Raw genomic sequence first — 22,648 nt, 5'->3', positions numbered from 1 at the left:
GGTCAGTTATTTTGCGCCTTTTTCCACACGCTTCTTGCGACCCTGTTGACTATTTTGAATGAAACGCTTGATTGTTCGATGATCACGCTTCAGAAGCTTTGCAATTTTAAGAGTGCTGCATCCCTCTGCAAGATATCTCACTATTTTTGACTTTTCTGAGCCTGTCAAGTCCTTCTTTTGACCCATTTTGCCAAAGGAAAGGAAGTTGCCTAATAATTATGCACACCTGATATAGGGTGTTGATGTCATTAGACCACACCCCTTCTCATTACAGAGATGCACATCACCTAATATGCTTAATTGGTAGTAGGCTTTCGAGCCTATACAGCTTGGAGTAAGACAACATGCATAAAGAGGATGATGTGGTCAAAATACTCATTTGCCTAATAATTCTGCACTCCCTGTAGACTGCTGGGACGGGAAGACAACAATACTCTGTTAAAGACTATTAGTGAAAAATGGTCAGACATCCTGAACACAGAAGTCCCAGTCAAGTTAGTACAGGAAAGTATACAGAGGGTTAGGAAAGCCTCTTTGGCAACAGACACCAGGGAGGCACACACTAAACTCCTCAACCAACGTTTCATTACGCCCAAGCTGTACAAAGTTTGAGACCCAAATTCAGGGGGTAATTGTCCAAAATGTGCAGCGCCAAAAGTGGACCTTTTGCATATGATTTGGTCCTGTCCAAAATTGTATAGATTCTGGGGTATGTTAGCCTACTGGACAAGCAGCACTTCCTTATCCCTCTCGCCTCAGGATGTAATCTTTTTGGATTTCCAAGACCAACCCCGAGATATTAGGGTAATCCTACACATAATAGTCTTGCAGGCTAGGAAACTTATCCTAAAATTCTGGTTGAAAGGAGAATCCCCTGGTCTTGCTCAGCTTAAGGGAGAAATTTACCAGCAGTTGCTCTATGAACAGGCTGATGCCTTGGGAGATCTGCAAAATAGGTCCACAAACTTTATGAAAAAATGGGGGAAATATATTAAAACATTAACCTTGACACAACAAATCCAGATATTACGCCCACTCAGAAACACAAACTACATCTTAGAGGCACAACTAAGGGGGGAGTGGAATCTTAACTTTGATATGGGGTAGTAACAACATGACATCAGACCAGGGTTATGTATAGTCAGGTGGCTGGCGCCCTGGGGAGTTGACCTGCAGAGCTGGATGGATGGACCTATTTCTTAGCATTGACAGTCTGTTCTGATCATTTGATGACAGTTGTGTCCCCCATCCCTTCCCCGGCTGGGGGGGGGGGGGAGAGACGAGAGTGGTTTAAGCGGTGGATTTTAGGTAATAAAAATGGAAAATGTTGGCATACAGGAGCAATTGAAAAAGGAAATGTTGTAAAGGTATTAAACATTACCACATATACTTTTATGTTTATCCATTGTAGACAGAGGTTATATGTTTGCTTGTTAGTGTAACGGGAGTCCCAGATCCATCTGGGATATCATCTAAAGTCTACCTCTGTAAAAACATGTTGAATTTTGTTGAAATGTTTCTTTTATCTGTATGCCTTCAAATAAATAAAATATGTAAAAAAAAAAACAAAAAAACAACAACAAAAAAAACGAGTTACAGCACAGTGATTGGATTGTGAAACCTATTATTATGGGATTTATATACAGGATTTTGATCTGGAATAAGAAGCACCTTTTGAGACAGGGCTGCAGGTATGTGGCAGTCCTGCTGTGAATAACTGCAAGAAAACAAAATTATTGCACCCAACTGTCAAGTGAGAATCACAAATTAAATATCCCCCTTACTTGGGAGCACTAAATTATATTAATAAATAGATATTATTATTATTTATTTGTAGAGAGCCAACAGATTTCACATTCCAAAGCTTCATTGACTGATTAGTATATAGGACATTGAAAGCTAAATTTATTTTCTCAGATATTAAGAATATGTTAATACCATTTACTTTGACACTTCTCTGGGACAAAATAAACCATTGTACTCGGATATTTGAAAAAAAGCTGAAAATTAAGTCTTTTTCCTTCTCAAGGGAGGAAAGTAGAGGGAGCTGTTGCAGCGGAAGATTTGTCTCTGAGGATTCAGAAGCCTCCTTTTGTTTTCCAGACTGTGTGTCAGCAATAATATCCTGTGCAAGTTACTGCACAGCAGACAACTGTATTAATCAGTGGGTGGTTAATTGGGGTAGAGGTTGTATGATGATGAAATAGGGTATACAAAATAACCACTTTGTACGGCAGTACAACTTTCCTTGACAGACAAATGGTGACTAGCGCAACCATACACGTTTGTCAGTCACACCTCATCTACAGTAGACATCGCAGATATAGAAATAAATCACTGCAACCCTCAGCAATGCAAAATGATCACACGTTACACACGAGAAATAACTCTCCTCTGTTCAAAGGGGCTAAATCATGAAACATATATTTATATAAAAATACCTCAGACGGCTCATTTAGAGATAGACCGCTACTCATTGAAATGCGTTCCCAGTACCACTATCCAGACTAACATGCTGTGTTTTATAGTCTAAGGGTCTCGTAAATAGCAGTGACAAGGGCTGATGTTTATAAAAAGCTGTATATACTGTAGTTCTCCCTAGCAATAGCATCCTACACTATAGAAGCTACTCGTGTTCATAGCCACACAAGCAAACACCCCCTCCCATGCTGCTCATCCCATCCTAGCTCAGCTAGTCCTCTCCTGGGCGGCTCTCAGTCACACAAGAGCCGCCTCTCAGTCCCTCCTACTCCCCCAGCAGATGAGGCTGATGTATAGGGAGGACACATCACTGTCCGTTATACCGAACTAGGCGTGTGGTACCGGGCACCGAACGGAGTGTCAACTGGGCTGTTCAGTGAGTAGTGTAGCAGAGAAAGTAACGGGCCCATTAATCTCAAATACCCTTTGCACGGTTTACACCGGGAGACCACCGCACCGAGAAACGTAGTGATGGAGCCGGGAGGGCCCGGTGGGGGGACCCCTCCCCCGGCTCCTGCGAAGAAGAAACTAAACCGGGCTCCGTCCCCTGCCCGGCCCAAGGATCTGAGCGGATGGTGCTTACCGAAGACCCGCAGATCATCACCAGCCTCCTTGCCAGGGTTTCCCCCGGTGCCCCGCAGGCCGCTCCCGTCTCCCGGGACCAAGAAACAATCGGGTGCCAGAGCAGGCAGCAAGGCCAAGGGATCTCAGGGTGCTCTTGGGCCGCGAACAGACAGCAGCTCAGAGGGGTCGTGCGCCTCAGAAGAGAGCAGTAGCCGAGGGAGCAGTGAGGAGGGAGGGGTGTCCGCAGCCTCCAGCCGCATGCAGCTCAGCAACTCCCTGGCTTTCTCAGACCTTACAGAGGAGATGCTGGATGGGGGAACTGAGGTACTTTTACGGGAGATGGAAGAGTTGCGTTCTGAGAACGACTACTTGAAGGTGAGTACCGCAGGGGCGGAGCCAGGTAAATGTCATTGTATGCATGGGGTTTGGGCGGTGCTTAACCCCTCTAGGTTGTTATGTGCAGTTGGAAATTGGTTAGATATTATTACCGGACAACTGGACCATGGGAGTAGTAATTAAGTGTTGAAACTCTGAGATTTTACATCCCTCCTCTGAAGTAGTGAAGAGGAAAAGTTTCTAAATTCTGTTGATTTATGTTATCTTTATTTTAATAATTTAAATTATTTCAGGAGAATTTAAAAATTATATAATGTAGTAGTCTAAATATGTTTTTTTCATTAAATATATTAGAACAACATACTAACGATTTACATATTATTACTTTTTCTACTGTAGAAAAGATGGGATTTACTTTTTGTCAATGTGATCTACATGTGCACCTGTGAATCAGGAAATATGGGCACATATAGCACATGACATTTTCTAATATTCTATTGCTGGATCAAAGGTTTTGTTGATGGTTTGTTTTTTTACTTGTTGACAATGCTGTGGTGCAAAATATGCCTTGCAAAACAATTTTATACATGTCTTCCAGTTTAAGCTCATACTATATAGAGTGCTCCACCCAGACCTTTTTAATGGGTGCACCACCCTGGCTGAATTTACTGACTATTCGGTTAAAATGTAACCCTTTGATGACCGGGTTAATTTGTCTACATTGGAACAACGTTCCGATGTAAACAAATTGAAATCCTGGAATCATGCACGCGATCGCGATATTTCAGCTGAACACATTGGTAAGCCAATGACAAGAGGCATATGTGAAGCCACCAATCAGCAGCTAGCTCCCAGTTCCCAAGCCGACCTAGGTATACGTTTCAACAAAGGATACCAAGAGAACTAAGCAAATTGGATAGTAGAAGTTCATTGGAAAGTTGTTTAAAGGGACAGTCAACACTTACTTTAACATGTTTTTATATTGAAAATAACAAAACGGAGGTCCGCCTACACTATACCCCTCCTGCCTTGCCACCTTGCTTCTGTCCTAATCAGCGGCGCTAACTACTCTAATACCCGGTAAATATGGATGCCGGACTCCCCCCACCATTACGTAGCTGCCTTCTTCTTCAACTGATAAGCAAATCAGAATCCAGTCCTCGGACTGAAATTGCACGCGCTTGCAATTTCTGTCCGATGCCTGGATTCTGATTTGCTTATCAGTTGAAGAAGAAGGCAGCTACGTAATGGTGGGGGGAGTCCGGCATCCATATTTACTGGGTATTAGAGTAGTTAGCGCCGCTGATTAGGACAGAAGCAAGGCGGCAAGGCAGGAGGGGTATAGTGTAGGCGGACCTCCGTTTTGTTATTTTCAATATAAAAACATGTTAAAGTAAGTGTTGACTGTCCCTTTAAAGTTGTATGGTCTGTCTAAATCACAATGGGTTTCATGTCCCTTTAAATTAATGCTAAATTATGCAATTAATGTGTGCTTTAGATAGATGAAAATGTTATCATATTATAAAGTATTACACTGCCCCACCCATATACTTCATAATGCTACCCTGCTGGCAACCTTTGTTTGTGGAGCACACTGCTATCACTATGAACAATTTATACATCTTCCAGTGTAAGCCCATACGATCACTAGTTGATAAGGAAGGAAATGGGAAATTGATATCTACTATTCAGTACTTGTTAACCATCTGAGCTTTAAAGGGCCAGTAAACATGAAAAATACCTGGTCTCACCTGGTTTTCATGGTGTGCTCTCACTGCTCTACAAAGCAGTATAGAATCTTCTACTAGACCTGATTGCACTATTGCACATGCTTCTATGTGGTGTATGGTGCAGCATCTGGTTAGCTGTACCACCAACCTGGAGTTTACTGAAAAATATATTTAAAGGGATATGAAACCCAAAAATGTTCTTTTGTGATTCAGACAGAGCATACCATTTTAACAATGTTTCCAATTTACTCCTATAAACAAATTTGCTTTGTTCCGATTATATTCTTTGTTAAGGAGACCTTACCTCCTGTTTCTCAACCTCCTACCCTTCTAGATTGTAAGTTCCCACGGGAATAGGGCCCTTAATTCCTCCTGTATGTGTTTGTAAAATGTTGTCCTGTCCCTTACAAGTTTTATATCATTGTTTTATTTAAATGAATTGTATCCATGGACAGAGCTGCCGAATATGTTGGCGCTTTATAAATAAAGTATAATAATAATAATAATAATAATAATACCTAGGTTGGCATCTAGAGCACTACATGGCAGGAAATAGTGCTGCCATCTAGTGCTCTTGCAAATGGATAACATTCTTGCAAAACTGCTGCCATATAGTGTTCCAGAAATAGGAAGGCTCTGAAGAATACATTGCTGTTTTTCAACAAAAGATACAAAAAGAACAAATACAAATTGATAATAGAAATACATTAAAGTTGTTTAAAACTGCATGCTCTATCTGGATCATGAAAGAAGCATTTTGCAGTTCATAACCCTTTTAAAGGAACATGAAACCCAATATTTTTCCTTTGTGATTCTTTTAGAAAAGTGTTTCCCAAACCCAGTCCTCAGAACCCTAAACATGCAAGATATTCATTCATTATATCTTAAAGGGACAGTCAAGTCCTGAACAAAGTTTCATGATTCAAATAGGGCATGTAATTTTAAACAACTTTCCAATTTACTTTTATCACCAATTTGCTTTGTTCTCTTGGTATTCTTAGTTGAAAGCTAAAATTTAGGAGGTTCATATGCTAATTTCTTAGACCTTGAAGGCCGCCTCTAATCTAAATGCATTTTTACAGTTTTTCACCACTAGAGGGCGTTAGTTCACGTGTTTCATATAGATAACATTGAGCTCATGCATGTGAATTTACAGAGGAGAGAGCACTGATTGGCTAAAATGCAAGTCTGTCAAAAGAACTGAAATAAGGGGGCAGTCTGCAGAGGTTTAGATACAAGGTAATTACAGAGGTAAAATGTAAATTATTATAACTGTGTTGTTTATGCAAAACTGGGGAATAGGTAATTAACCCTTTCGAGTCTGGGCTAAAGTACCTACATCGGAACAACTGTTCCGATGTAGACAAATTGAAACCACGCGATCGTGCACACGATCGCGAGATTTCAATTATTGGATCGCGTCTGGGGGGCGTCCCTACAACCCTAGGAACGCCCCCAAGACCGCGATCTAGTCCTGACTGCACAGAAGGCTTCAGGACAGCCGTTAGTTATGACGCTCTATTCCGTCATAACGGCTTTAAAGCCCAGTCTAATTATGACGGAATAGAACGTCATAACGGCTTTAAAAGGTTAAGGGATTATCTAGCTTTTAAAACAACAAAAATTCTGGTGTTGACTGTCCCTTTAACTAGGGCACAGGCGAAATAATTATCTGACGTGTGAGCTGATTATTTCACCTGTGCCCTAGTTAAGATATAATGAATATCGGGCCTATTAAGGGCTCTGGGGGACTGGGTTTGGGAAACACTGGGCTAGAGCACTGGTTTTCAAACCTGCCCTCAGGCCTCCCTAAGAGGCCACATTTTGAAGATATCTGAACCAATCAGCTGATTAGTAAACATGGTTATTTTACCGGCTCTCATCCAAGGTAATCCTGAAAATCTGAACTGTTGGGAAGATCTGAGGACAGGTTTAAAAACCAGTGGCCTAGAGCATACACTTTTAAACAACTTTCCAATTTACTTATTTAATCTAATTTGCTTTATTCCCTTGGTATCATTTGTTTTAAAGTATACCTAGTTAGGCTCAGGAGATGGAAGCTATCTGCTGATTGGTGGCTGCACATAAATGCCACTTGCAATGGCTTATCCATGTGTTCAGCTAGTTCCCAGTAGGTCATTGCTGCTCGTTCAAGAAAGGATACCAAGAGAATGTCGCAAAATTGATAATAGAAGTAAATTGGAAAGTTGTTTGCATATGTATGCTCTATCTGGATTACGGAGGGAAAAACGTTTCATGTCCCTTCAAATATCCTAGGCAGTAAATTGGCTTCAACAGAGCCTAAAAAGCAGGTAGAGCAAGGATTTTCATATAGACTGTGTTGGTATATAAAAGGTTACAAGAGCCAGTGATAAACTGTGATGTACCTTTTGGGAATCAGTAGAAATACATATGCACAACAGTATGTTTGACTGTAACAGAATGGCTTTTGTGTGCTTAAAGGGACATTAAACACTTTGAGGTGGTAATATAAAATGATAAATTGTATATATAAAAACAACTTTGCAATATGCTTTCATTATTTATTTTGTCCCATTTTCCTGCAATTCCATTCTGAACTTGTGAGCTTTTCAGTTCCTGTTAGAAATGGAAGTGCAGAACACAGTCATAATCTACACAGCCATTGGCTGCACACTCTAGTGACCTATTTATAACTTACCCTAATTGGCCACAGCAGAGAGGGTAACACAAGTTACAACATGGCAGCTCCCATTGTTTTATAGACACTAAAACTTTACACTTATTTTTGTCCCTATTTACACAACTAATTAAACTTTAAAAGATACATATATATGTTATACTCAGACTAATCTTTTCTATGAATGCATCATTCTATCTAGCATTTATTGTCCCTTTAAAGGGACGGTATACTGAAAAATGGTTTTTCGCTTAATGTGTTTACAATTGCTTTATTTTACCAACTGCAGAGAAAAAATGTATGAAAAATAGCTTTTTATGTTTTTTTGTGTATATTAAAGCTCTGATTTTATGTTTTGAAGCCACAACCTAATAAAATGGGTTGAGCTTGTAGGTATAATCAGATCTCATTACTGTATCACATTGTATACATATACCTGCTTCTTTATCTTATATCTTTCCATAAAACAATTACCAGTACTTGGAGAGAACAATGGAAAATCAACATTGTATTACCTTATCTCTGCTATATCCCACTTGGAGTGTAGTTTCTTCTGCTGGCTGTGTTTACAAAGCTTATCTATAGCTGGGACCTGCAGCCACAAACTTTCAGAATAGGTGGGGATACCACATGCTAAATCAACTATTTCAAATGCCAATATAAGGGTAAAGGAGCTACTTGTAAACAATTTAATACACTCCAGCAGGTAAAGTGGATCATTGGGAACAAATTAAAGGGGAGACATTTTTTGAGTAAACTGTCCCTTTAAGTAAGAGGTACTATGTCTGCCCATTTTAAGAAGTCTGTATGAAATAAAAATAGAAATGAACCATGATTTCTTCTGCGGTTTTGAACTCATGGAGACAAGAAAACATGTAGCTGATTGGCTTCCTGTACAAGCACTGAGACTCAGGCTGTCAGAAACAGCACTAAATATCTGCTAGTGCATACTTTCTATTTGGTACGGGCACATCTCCTCTTGTATTCATTCAAAGTAACAAATGTTAGCCTGGTTGTTGTAAATTGTTTTCAAACATTCTGATGTTCATTGTGCCAATAAACTGTAATATTTTATATTTGTCATTTTAAACGTTATGTTCAATTTAAGAAAAATGATTCAAGTTACTGAGTGTAACATTTGGATGTTGATTTTTCAGACTTTCATTTGACAAAAGTAACATTTGTTCTGTTGAAACATTTGTCAGTAGAAATAAACATTTAGTTAATATATTGTCCTACCATTCAGTTATAATTTTACAGAGTTTTCCATCCCTGCTTTTTAACAGTATTTATATTATTTTATTGTTATTTTGTGTTAGGGGAGATCTTGGTTTACTACAATGATATGACAATAATTTCACTATGGAAATAGTGTTCATAAGGGAACAAAATGGTTGTGACCCAGCTGAATAGATTGATGTGGTCTAAGGGGACAGGACTAGCTAAATATAAAATGCTGCTATGTATTGTTATAAGGCAAACATACAATAGAACTGCCCAGCACTTAGTGAGAGTGCACGTCCAGAAGGGGTACTGCATGACCCCCCAACTGTAATAGAAAAATATCCAATTATGAGAACACTTCAATAAAAGCCTTTTATTAAGAAAAATCATCCAAGGACATAGTATAACAACAGATTCCAAATCCTTGCTGCTGTTATACTACTTCCTTGGATAATTTTTCTTAATAAAAGGATTTTTATTAAAGTGCTGTCATTGTTGGATATTTGTATGTATTGGTATTAAAGGGACAGTCAACACCAGAATTTTTGTTGTTTTAAAAGATAGATAATCCCTTTTTTTACCCATTCCCCAGTTTTGCATAACCAACACAGTTATAATAATACACTTTTACCTCTGTGATTAACTTGTATCTAAACCTCTTCTGACAGCCCCCTGATCACATGACATTTTATTTATTATCTTTTGACTTTCATTTTAGCCAATTAGTGCAGTGTCTGCCACAATCCACGGGCGTGCTCACAATGTTATCTATAGGGATTACCTGGACTAGCTCTCCCCTGCTGTGAAAAGCAAATACAACAGCATGTGATTAGAGGCGGCCTTCAAGGGCTTAGCAATTATCATATGAGCCTTCCTAGGTCTAGCTTTCAACTAAGAATAACAATAGAACAAAGCAAAATTGGTGATAAAAGTAAATTGGAAAGTTGTTTAAAATTGCATGCCCTATTTGAAACATGAAAGTTTTTTTTGGACTTGACTGTCCCTTTAAGTACATGGTCAGGGCTAAATGCTATGAGTAGAATGGTAAACTGTACTGCATAGGGGGACCAGTGTGGAATTCAGGAGTGGGGATGGGCACAGAAAGACCAATATGAAATGTGGAGGTGATACAAACGTGTCAACTGAGTTTTCGTAGTATGTGGAAGCAGGGCTGGACTTCATAGGTTGCTGGTGAAGGATTAGATGTTAACTAGAATGTATCACAGGTATAGAGTTTTACACACATCAGAAGCCTAGGTGTGGGTTGCACTGTTATTGGGCATTGAATACAATTTAGAATAGAAGGGACTTGTTCTACACAAGTATGGTGAAAATGTATCTTAGCAATACGGACAGTACAAATAGACTTTGGTAGATTGTTTAAAATACAAATCAATTAGACCATGAAGTGTGTGGTATTTGCAGGTATGGTATAATGATGGCAGGATATATTTTAATATGTATGATTTCTGCCCTGTCACCTTTTTGTTTAAAGATATATGAAGTGGAACTGCTGTCCGGATATATGTGGAGCAGTTAAAAATATGATGTAGACTTTCAGGAGTATTTCAGGTTTAAGTTTTTAAGCTTAAACTTAAAAGTTAAAGGGACAGTATACTGTAAAATAGTTTTTTTTTTCACTTAATGTGTTTACAATTGCTTTTTTTACCAACTGCAGAGTAAAAAATGTATGAAAATTAGCTTTTTAAGGTTTATTTGTGTATATTAAAGCTCTGATTTTGTGTTTTGAAGCCACAACCTAATAAAATGGGTTGTATCTTGTAGGTATAATCAGATCTTATTACTGTATCACATTGTGCACATACACATTCTTCTTTATATCTGTCCATAAAACAATCACCAGTACTTGGAGAGAACAATGAAACATCAACATTTTATTACCTTATATCTGCTATATCCCACTGGGAGTGTAATCTCTTCTGCTGGCTGTGTTTACAAAGCTTAGCTATAGCTTGGACCTGCGGCCACAAATTTTCAGAATAGGTGTGGATACCACATGCTAAATCAACTATTTAAAATGCCAATATAAGGGTAAAGTAGCTACCTGTAAACAATTTAATACAAGCCAACAGGTAAAGTGGATCATTGGGAACAAATTAAAGGGGAGAACATTTTTGAGTAAACTGTCCCTTTAAAGTTGTATGTTATGTATTTACATTTCTCCTCCAACAAGTAAAAATATGTGTTTTTCTGGTTACTTTCACAGTTATTTATTCTTAAATCAATTGCAGTGTTCTGAAAATTTAAATTATACCCCCATTTCAGAAAGCATTATATATGTTATTTTTATTACTTTTATATGCTTTGAACAGAGCCTTAAAATAACGCAACAAACTTTTTGGAGCATGTTATGTAAGATTTTAAAGTTGATATGCTATTTGGCAGAAAATTCACTCTGATGTATATTTTTGAAAGCAAAGAGAATATATTACACGGCGTACTAAGCATTACCATCTAGAAATAGGGCTTGTAACATACAGAGTGTCTGACATGCAGCACGATATGGAGTTCAGGCTTGTTCCTTACAAAATGCTTATTTTCATATCAACTGATCACTCCTATTGGCTGTTCATGAACATTTTATATATACACACACAGAAACGGTCAAATACAAGTATGTTAGTATGTGTGTATTCTATGTGTATGATAGTCACTTGAGGCCGGCACACAGGATGTGCTCCCGCTTTTTATAGCCTGTCATGATTACTTCCAGATGGCCTCGGGAGCTGGGATGCTGTGTGACCCATATTTCCCATGCAGTCACACTACCGGGGGTTTGCAGTTTTTTTTGAATTGTGTAAAATATTCTTAACAAATCCTTAGAACCAGGGCTTCTTGTAGTTTACATGTATCTCCATGGTTCTTCTTTGTGTGTAGGGGGTCACACTCCTTTATGTGAGTTAAAGGGACATTTAAACTCTTGTAGTTTACATGTATCTCCGTGGTTCTTCTTTGTGTGTAGGGGGTCACACTCCTTTATGTGAGTTAAAGGGACATTTAAACTCAAAATTGACTTCCTTCAAAAAATATAAATAATTTAATTAAGATGAAGCACTGAAATATACATTATTTTGCTATCTTTTTCCACGCTCATTAGAGAGGTTGGAAGTCAAATACTGTAACCTAAGTATGTTGCACAAGGAGGCAATTTGCCTGGAATGGCTACATGATTATTATTGGTATTATCTTTATTTGTAATGTGCTAACACAGGGGTCAACCAATCTGTTTACATTTTAGGAGTCAGACAGGGGTATTTGTATATGGAGAGTAACTCAAGAGGTTAGGAGCCAGCGACTCTCTGACTCCTGGGTTTGTTGAGCCCTGGCTGTTCCACGGTGCTATGCAGGGGGTGCAATAAAAAAACACAAGACAGGGAATGGAGACTGGGACAAGAGGATTTCAGGGTCCTGCACCCTAGAGGGCTTACTACATAGTGATTGCTTAGAGCAGTGCCCAAACTCATTTACAGCTAATAACATTTTGTCCACAATTTAGAGAAATATAAAGCACACCCACCAAGTTATTCATATAGTTGGTTGTCGGTAATATGTATACTACAATGTTTCTTTGTTATTGTTTGTTTATTTTATTTAGTTAAAAAAAAAAGGCTAAAGCCAACCTTTTTCACAATATGGGGCCGAATGATCAAGCTCTGAATGGAGCTTGATGTCCCTGTTTCCCTGCGAGCCTTGAGGCTTGCCGGAAACAGCAGTTATGAAGCAGTGGTCTAAAGACCGCTGCTCCATAACTGGTTCGCTGCCTCTGAGGCTTTAGTCTGCAATTTGCCCGATCCTATACGATCGTGGCTGATTGACATCCCCTGCTAGCGGCCGATTGGCCGCGAATCTGCAGGGGGCGGCATTGTACAAGCAGTTCTGGTGAACTGCTTGTGCAATGTCAAATGCCGACAGCGTATGCTGTTGGCATTCAGCGATGTCTGTCGGACATGATACGCTACAGCCCCTTTTTTGTTAAAGGCTAAAAAAGCATTTTAAACACATTTTGCATTTCAGAGTTACCTGCAATGAAATCCTGTACGAACCCAGCAGAAAATTCAACAGCCCTTTAAGATTCTTGATGTCCTTTTAAATAATAAATAACTTATGTAAGACAAAATTTATTGTAGAATGTACCTCAGTGTTTTGCTTGGTTTATGGAGACTTCTCTTTTTAAGGGGAATCTACTTGATTTTTTGTTTCAAGAGTTAGATAACACCTTTACTACCAATTGCCCCCCCTTTGCACAACCAACATTGTTATATTAATATTCTTTATAACCTCTAAATGCCTCTGCATGCTGCCTCTTATCTCAGAGCATTTTATCAGCTTGTCACAGCCAGACAGTTCTAGTTCATGAGTGCCAAATAGATAACGTTAAGCTCACTCTCGTGGCGTTATTTATGAAGCAGCACTAGATGGCTAAAATGCAATAATGTAAATAGCACTGGGGCAGTCTGCAGAGACTTAAATACAAGGTAATCCAGAGGTAAAAAGTATATTAAAAATGGGGAATGGGTATTAAAGGGATTGTCTATCTTGTTAAACAATAAACGCTTTCGGGTAGACTGTTATTTCATCCAGCAACCAGTGAATATCTAGGTATGCTACTATTTGAATCAGTAATCAGACATATCCAAATCTGCATGAAAATTGAATTGCTGTTCTTTGATATGCAATATCCCTTTAATTCATAATTAACTAGGTGGCTACTTAAAGTGAAGGTCAATTTTGACGAATTAGTGCCTGGTTTTTAATAATCCTATTAAAAACAAGGGCACTTTAATTCATCAAAATTGACATTTCAAGCGTTTTCTTCAAAAACTTACCTTTTAATTCTGAAAGCTGCTCCATCGATTCCCCCAGCCATCGGAAACCTCTGCTTACGTCAGAAATGACTAATCCGGCTTCATCCAATCACAACGTTCCCCCCGGAGGGATAATGGCCTGAGGGAACGCCATGATTGGTTGAAGCCGGATTCGTCATTTTGGACCCGCGAAGAGGGCTTGCGACGGGCGGAGGAAGCGCTGCAGCGGCTCTCAGGATTAAAAGGTAAGTTTTTGAAGAAAACGCTTGAAATGTCAATTTTGATGAATTAAAGTACCCTTGTTTTTAATAGGATTATTAAAAACCGGGCACTAATGCGTCAAAATTGACCTTCACTTAAAGGGACAGTCAAGTCCAAAAAAAACTTTCATGTTTCAAATAGGGCATGTAATTTTAAACAACTTTCCAATTTACTTTTATCACCAATTTTGCTTTGTTCTTTTAATATTCTTAGTTGAAAGCTAGACCTAGGAAGGCTCATATGATAATTGCTAAGCCCTTGAAGGCCGCCTCTAATCACATGCTTTTGTATTTGCTTTTCACAGCAGGGGAGAGCTAGTTCAGGTAAACCCTATAGATAACATTGTGAGCACGCCCGTGAATTGTGGCAGACACTGCACTAATTGACTCAAATAAAAGTCAATAGATAATAAATAAAATGTCATGTGATCAGGGGGCTGTCAGACGATGTTTAGATACAAGTTAATCACAGAGGTAAAAAGTACATTAATATAACTGTGTTGGTTATGCAAAACTGGGGAATGGGTAATAAAGGGATTATCTATCTTTTAAAACAACACAAATTCTGGTGTTGACTGTCCCTTTAAATCAGTATTTTCTGTCTGTTTATAATCTTTGGCATTCAGACTTCATTTGTGTATATGACTGATACAAAGATCTATCTTAGGTTTGGTATAAGTAGATAGCTGAGCAATAGTACAGTTTGCTGAGAGCTGTTGTCTTGATCTGAACGGGAAGTGTGATGTAATCTTCCTGACTGTTCCCATGGAAATCTTCCTATGTATCATTAGTTCATAGAATGTTCAAAGGAGGCTGAATCTGAGCTGACAACTAACCATGTGCAATAAAACAATTGACACGTTGGTAAACTGCACTGTTTGTAGTGTTGTGTGTGTATAAAGACCTGTCTGCAAAATATCATTACATTTTAAATGGATTTGGAATACATAATTCAACTTTAAAAATTCACATTGTACAATTAAAAAAAAAAAAAGTAAAACAAACATCTCGTTCTCTTGGTATCCTTGTTGAAACCGTTTCCCATTCATGAGAGCATACTGCAATCTGCCTTAGCATGCAGTCATGTACAATAAAGGATAAAGAGAAAGAGGTCAATTTGATAATAGAAATACACTCTGGCCTGTTTTTATTAACCTGTGAATGGGATACTGAGAAGAACACAGCTGGTGATTGGTGGGGCTGTGTAACTGATGCTGTTGATTGACTCACATGTTGTTTTCTGCTCAGAACCATCCATTCTCTGCGGATCCTGAGTGGAACTTTATGTTTAATACCTTTTTTACAGGTTCAACATTCAGTTAAAACATGCAATTAGAGCATGCAATTTGTGAACTAGAATGTCTTGTTCAAATCTCTTGTACATCCCTGACCCCAGCTTGTCAGTCACCCTGAATGGATCAGTCTGGGAGGTTTTAAAGGGACAGTATACTGTAAAATAGTTTTTCCCTTAATGTGTTTACAATTGCTTTTTTACCAACTGCAGAGTAAAAAATGTATGAAAATTAGCTTTTTAAGGCTTATTTGTATATATTAAAGCTCTGATTTTGTGTTTTGAAGCCACAACCTAATAAAATGGGTTGAGCTTGTAGGTATAATCCGATCTCATTACTGTATCACATTGTGCACATATACCTGCTACTTTCTTATATTTGTCCTTAAAACAGTCACCAGTACTTTGAGAGAACAATGAAAAATAAACATTTTATTACCTTATCTCTGCTATATCCGACTGGGAGTGTAATTTCTTCTGCTGGCTGTGTTTACAAAGCTTATCTATAGCTGGTACGCGCGGCCACAAACTTTCAGAATAGGTGGGGCTACCACATTCTAAATCAACAATTTCAAATGCCAATATAAGGGTAAAGGAGCTACTTGTAAATAATTGAATACACTCCAGCAGGTAAAGTGGATCATTGGGAACAAATTAAAGGGGAGAAATTTTTTGAGTAAACTGTCCCTTTAAGTCTGTCTCGCATAAACAAGTGTCTGCTGCAATAGCTCTAAAGCAGCCCTCTGTTTCATTTGGATTTCCATGTCCCTCTGACAAATTAGAAGGAAAAAGAGGCGTGGCTGATCTACTTGCTACAATTTAGTGGTTAAATTGTGTGAGCACCAGATACCAAGGAGAAATAGTAAAGTATTTTTTATTACTCTTTGCACCCAGACTTGTCTGTGTTCCTTTAAATATTTTAGAAGTGACTCTCCTCAATTCCAACACAGTGGTATTATTTACATGCTCAGCAAAATGCCTTTAACATTATTTTGAATTAGCTTATGTTATGACTCCTGTGTTACAAGGCTGTTCAGCAATACTTACTGACAAATGTCCACCTCTTTTTCAAAGACTGTGAGGCAAAGTGTATTTTTAACTTCAGAGAAATGTCAATGTGTGCTTTACAGTTAAAGGACCAGTAAACACAGTAGATTTGCATAATCAACAAATGCAAGATAACAAGACAATGCAATAGCACTTAGTCTGAACTTCAAATGAGTAGTAGATTTCTTTCTGACAATTTTAAAAGTTATGTATATTTCCACTCTCCCTGTACCATGTGAAAACCATCAGCCAATCACAAATGCATACACGTACCATGTGACAGACAGTAACTGATGGTTAAAGTCAGTTTTGGGTCAGAAATGCACTTGCTGTTCCTGAGCTGAAAGTGGCCGCTGATTGGCAGCTACGCACACGCATGCCACTCCTGATTGGCTCAGCAGTGGTGCTCCACTGTTCTGGACCAGAAATGCATTGCTTCTCCATAACTGACCTTTACCTCCTTGCAGGGGTCCAACACATGATTCTCTGTCCCTTAAGAAAGCTGGTTGTGCAGTGGAATTGGATGTAAAATATCAGTAATGAAGCCTATTGCATTGTTGGATCTTATTCCTTCACAGCTATTTAACAGTTCAAATTCCTGCATGGTTTGCAAGGCGAGAGAAGGAGAGGCTCTGGGTATCAGTGAGCCTAGTGGCAGCTGAGAAGGGGAGGAGTCAGGGGAAGGCTCTTTCTGCTGCCTGTGATGTGTGAGCTCACTGAGTCCCACAGGGCTTCTCTCCCTTTAACACAGCTCCTTTTGTTTAACATTCAAGGACAAAACTGTTATTCAGGGAACCAAACGGTTGAGCTGTGATATTGACTGGGCAGTTCGCTTTATAGAAGCAACAATTGACTGGATAGCGTGCTTTATACAGACACTGAAGAGGCATGTTTTTAATTGTCACACGTTGGGTGCACACAAAATGTCCATGTGCAGAATAATGAGTGCAAAATTCTAATTTGTACATCATAGACAAATTGCATAGACGTGCAATGATAACTGACAATAGGGACTTTCTGAATGGTTTATTTATGTACAGATTTTGTGCACAATTGTTTCGTTCTATGTAAAAACGCACAACTTACTCAATGCTGAACGCCTTGATAGATTTATTTGTATACTTGCTAGAAAATGATGTATTCACAGCATATATTAGCCTTAGAATATGTATTATTTTTTTACAATTCTATTGTCTAAATAATGAAAATTATATTAGTTTAAATATTGAAAATATAAGTGTAAATGTTTAGTTTTTATAAAGTAATTGGCATCGCCATACTTGAACAAGTTTTTTAGTCATCTGTTTGCACAAACAAGGCTGTGTGAAACCCTTTTAGATAATCCTATAATACACCACCTTGTTTGGACAGTCTCATTCCCTGTTTTGTATCTGTCCCTAAATGTCTTCAGCAGTAAAGATAGATAAGGGGAAACAAGATAAAACATGGCAGTGTCCGTTACCTTTATAGAAAAACCCCCAACAATTTTCAGTTACATTGCATGAAAAGGGGACAAAATAAATATTAAAAGCATATTGCAAAGGTTTTTTTTAACTACACACAATTAAATATTTTATACTACAATCTCATATAGTTTAATATATCCCTTTATGTCACTTAAAGGGATATGAAACCCCAAAAAATGTTTTTGTGAGTCAGAGTATACCATTTCCAATTTACTTCCATTATCAAATTTGCTTAGTTCCAATGATATTCTATGTTAATGGGATACCTAGGTAGGCATCTGGAGCACTACATGGCAGGAAATAGTGCTGCCATCTAGGATAACATTCTTGCAAAACTGCTGTCATATAGTGCTCCAGAAATGGTCCAGCTTCTAAACTTAAATCCCTGCTTTTCAACAAATGATACCAAGAGAACAAAGAACATTTGAGAATAGAAGTAGAGTAGTTTTAAATTGCATGTTCTATCTGAATCATAAAAGAACCATTTTGGGTTTCAGATCCCTTTATTAAAATAAGACCTGGAGTAAACCTCCTTGTTGAGAGAGCTTTATTGGCTAGTAGTGTATAGCATTTCATGGTCATACGGGACGATGTGCAAATATACCAGGGTTTCTTATTTATCTTTTCCACAATCGCCATGAAGTGACAGGAAGTAAGGTTTACTTTTATAGAGCCAGTGGGTCTTTAAAGCACAGGAAGGTGTTTGTCAGATGCCGACAGATTCATTATTCATGCTTTAATAGCCTCTTGTAATATTACAATCCTGCCCTTTTATCATTCATTTTAGAATGTTTAAAGTTCTATACAATTCACAAAGAAGAAAAACAATATTCTGATATAACAATATATTTGCTCTATATAAGGCAATTGTGCATTGTAAATACTTACTAATATCTACCTCTCCTGGAAGGAGTTAGATCATTTGGAATATGTTGTTTGCATTGCAGTGTTACTTGTGTTCCTGTCCTGCAAGATTGATAATACGTAGTGAGAATAAGTGGGTTTGATTCTGAGAAAGGGATATAGAGATTTAAAGGGAAAAGGTGGCAACAAAAACATGCAGAAAATGTGGACTTGCAAATAAAATTTAAAAAAATGCAAAAAAAGGAAGAATATGCGGCACGTTGGAGATGTTTATTCACACGGCTGTGCTAAGTGGGCAATAGACTCTGGTGCCTAATTAACGTCATAAAAACTAAAATTACCCTCTGTGTTACCTTAAAAGGACATTGTATTGAAACGTATTATCATACATATATCAAAGAACAATAGTACCCAAAACATTCTGCATCAATTGGATGTTGGATGCAAGATGCCATAATACGGTGAAATCTGCCCTGCAACATTCAGCACATTGATTAGATCAGAGCACATTTTGTTTTGTAATTACCCACAGTAAAGGAGAGCAGGAATATGAGTTCACAAAAAGTTTTAAGAATTGTATCTCTGTACTGCTCTTGATTTGGAAAACCTTGTAAATTTTGTTAACAAAAATTATTTTCAGACATTTCTTTTGCATGCAGATCTTTTGCAATGTAGTTGTATTGCTAATGTATGCAGTGCATATATTGAGGTGATTTAAGAACAAATAATGAAGTAATGAGGAAAACACAATTTTTTTACTTGTTGGAGGAGAAATGTAGAGAAATAACATACATTAGAGGGGTAGAGTGTTAGCATAAAAACTTCAACCTGAAATATTCCTGGCTGACTATATCACTTTAACTGTTCCACATATGTTATGACAGCAGTTCCACGTATATCTGTAAATAAAAAGTGACTGGGAGTTAATTATACATATTGAGATATTTCTAGCCACAAATATTACAAATATAACACAGTTTATCCTTCTAATAATTGGTATTAGATTTTAAAGGGACAGTAAAGTCAAAATGTAACTTTCATGATTCAGATAGAACATACAATTTTAAATAATTTTCCAATTTACTTCTATTATCTAATTTGCTTTGTTCTCTTGGTATTCTTTGTTGAAAAGCATATCTAGGTAGGCTCCTGAGCACCAATGCATTATTGGGAGCTGAGCTGCACATTGCCTTTTTTTTTCATTGGTTCATCAGATGTGTTCAACTAGCTATTAGCGGTGCACTGCTACCCCTTTAAGAAAGACTACAAACAGAACAGAGCAAATTGGATAATAAAAGTAAACTGGAAAGCTGTTTAAAATTGTATGAATCCTGAAAGAAAAAAATTGGAATTAATGTCTTCACCAGTTTTTGTTCTGGTATTGATTGGTAGTGGTACTGTTGGTCTTTCCTTATTATTCTCCTTCTCTCTAAAGAGAACTTTAAAGGGTCAGTCAAGTCAAAATTACATTTTCATGATTTGGATAGGGCATGCAATTTTAAACAACTTTCTAATTTACTTTTGTCATCAACTTAGCTTTATTCTCTTGGTATTCTTTGTTTAAAGCTTAACCTAGGTAGGCTCATATGCTAATTTCTAAAGACTGCCTGCCTCCTTTTCTCAGTGCATTTTGACAGGTTTTCACAGTAAGACAGTGCTAGTTCATGTGTGCCATAGGATAACATTGTTCTCACTCCAATGGAGTTACCCAGAAGTCGGCACTGATTGGCTTACATGCAAGTCTGTCAAAAGAACTGAACTAAGGGGTCAGGCTGCAGAGACTTGGATACAAGGTAATCACAGAGGCAAAAGTGTTATAATGGTGTTGGTTACACAGATTTTATTTTGATTATTTCCGCCTATAGATTAAATATTGTATGTTTGTGTGCTATTTGGTTGTGTATACAATATTTAAATCTTTTTCTTGCACTATGTAAAGAGACTTTATCTCCCCAAATCTTGGCCTGCCATGTAAAACCTTAACTAATGATGGTTCATTTGAGGTATTTTCCATGAATAACTGATTTGCAAGAAATGTCAGTACTAATATATGTAGGTTAGTTTTCACTCGGCAAAGGGCTCGTGCATTTATTGTGCATCAAATTAAAATCTTCTCGGCTTTGATGAGCTTGCAAGATGTCTGTATCTTTAACCAATAACACGTTCTCCTGCTGTATCTTCATTTAGCTTCCAACCATTCCCATCTGGAGCATCCCTGAGGATCTGGTCATTTTATGCTACTTGTTTCAGCATTATTTATTTATGCATTTTCTTATGCTAAATATGGTGCTTATATTAAGACAGGCTAAGCTTTCACTGTTTGTGTGGTTAGAGCCAATGTAGCTTTCCATAAGACAGCTGTCTGGGTCCCTCTTCAAGCTGTTACTTCCTGTTGTGCCCTGCATGAATCAACAGGCAAACTTTCATCTCCTTGTTCTTGCTCAGTCTTCCGAAGGCTTTTGGTGCCCACCTCAAAAATGAGGCACTTGCATGGCAGGGATAATTCTCTTGAGATGGAAGATCGTCACTGATGCATGATGGGCTGGAATACCAAATGACATATGGCTTCCTACACTTGTCCTTTTGCTTTGCTCCTTGTTGTTGGTCCCTTTGCTGGCCCTTTACCTGCTTTATGGTATTTCCCTCTTACAGAATCTTTCCCAGCTTTTTTTCTCTTTATAGAAACTTGTCAGACGACTTACAAACAGTATGTACAGAAGCCTTTAAAGGACCAGTCAACACATTAGATTTGCATAATCAACAAATGCAAGATAAAAAGACAATGCAATAGCACTTAGTCTGAACTTCAAATGACTAGTAGATTTTTTATAACAAATGTCAGTTATGTATATTTCCACTCCCCTTGTACCATGTGATAGCAATCAGCCAATCACAAATGCATATACGTATAGTCTGTGAATTCTTGCACATGCTCAGTAGGAGCTGGTGACTCAAAAAGTGTAAATATAAAAGACTGTGCACATTTTTTTAATGGAAGTATATTAGAAAGTTGTTTAAAATTATATGCTGTATCTAAATCATGAAAATGTAATTTAACCTGAGTGTCCCTTTAAAGGAGGAAAAAAGCTGCATTCATGCATTTTCTTTTGGCACCTTTGCCTATATCTGTGACTTTTACACTCACAATGTTTTTGTGACCTTTTTGGAGGGGTTCTAGGTATAGGCAAACAATAGTGCAATGCAAATGCAGGTTTATATGTCCTCTTACCACACAGGCGTTTTTGCAAATGCAGAGCCTTCATTTCTAACCTCTGTGCTAAATAGTTTTTATTTATTTACATCTATCTCTTCTATGTCATTTGAATTATTTTGGCCAGCTCCTGCTTTTTATATAGATTTATCAACCCTCTTAACCAGACTGAATATTGCTACAAATTGGAAACAACTTTGTTTTTAATGGAGTATTTCAGCGTGACCTCAGGCACTTCCTCTCTTTTGTGAGGTTGTAGTTATGCGATATCCATCAGCAAATTATTGTCCATACTTTTAGAAGCCTTGATGGCAGTTGTGGCGCTGGAGGGAAAGCTGTTCTTTCCATTTAGAATTTATACTCAAAACAAAACCTTCCAACTTCCTTCTTCTTAGTATATAGTAATAATCTTTTGACAAACATTATATGGTCCTTTTCATTCATACAGTATAAAAAAGACCACATACGCAGGTAGCGCGGAATTTAAATGTGGACCAATATATTGTGCATGTGTGGCCTGCAATTTTCTTTTGGGCTTATAAAATCCTTATGAGCACTATTCCAGAAATAGAACTAGGAAACCATGGTTCCTAAATTCTAACTGTTTTGTATTAGTCTATTTGTATCTATGTATAAATGCCTTCCCTGACTGCTATCATAATGTCTGACTCCCCGGTTTTATGGCTGGT

General features: G+C 37.8%; 1 protein-coding gene across 1 annotated transcript in view; it reads left to right on the top strand.

Moving 5' to 3' along the window:
• The first annotated feature begins 2,771 nt into the window (after positions 1-2,771).
• The window catches only part of SOGA1 (suppressor of glucose, autophagy associated 1), a 188,729-nt gene continuing 168,852 nt past the window's right edge, over positions 2,772-22,648 (top strand). The window contains exon 1 of the mRNA XM_053697193.1: positions 2,772-3,420. Within this exon, the coding sequence (XP_053553168.1) occupies positions 2,953-3,420 (468 nt within the window). The 5' untranslated portion in view covers positions 2,772-2,952. The remainder of the gene's footprint in view (positions 3,421-22,648) is intronic.

Source organism: Bombina bombina, chromosome 1, assembly GCF_027579735.1.
Source record: "Bombina bombina isolate aBomBom1 chromosome 1, aBomBom1.pri, whole genome shotgun sequence".
NCBI lineage: Eukaryota > Metazoa > Chordata > Amphibia > Anura > Bombinatoridae > Bombina > Bombina bombina.
Note: the sequence above shows the minus strand (reverse complement) of the source record. Positions and strands in the feature narration are given on the sequence as shown.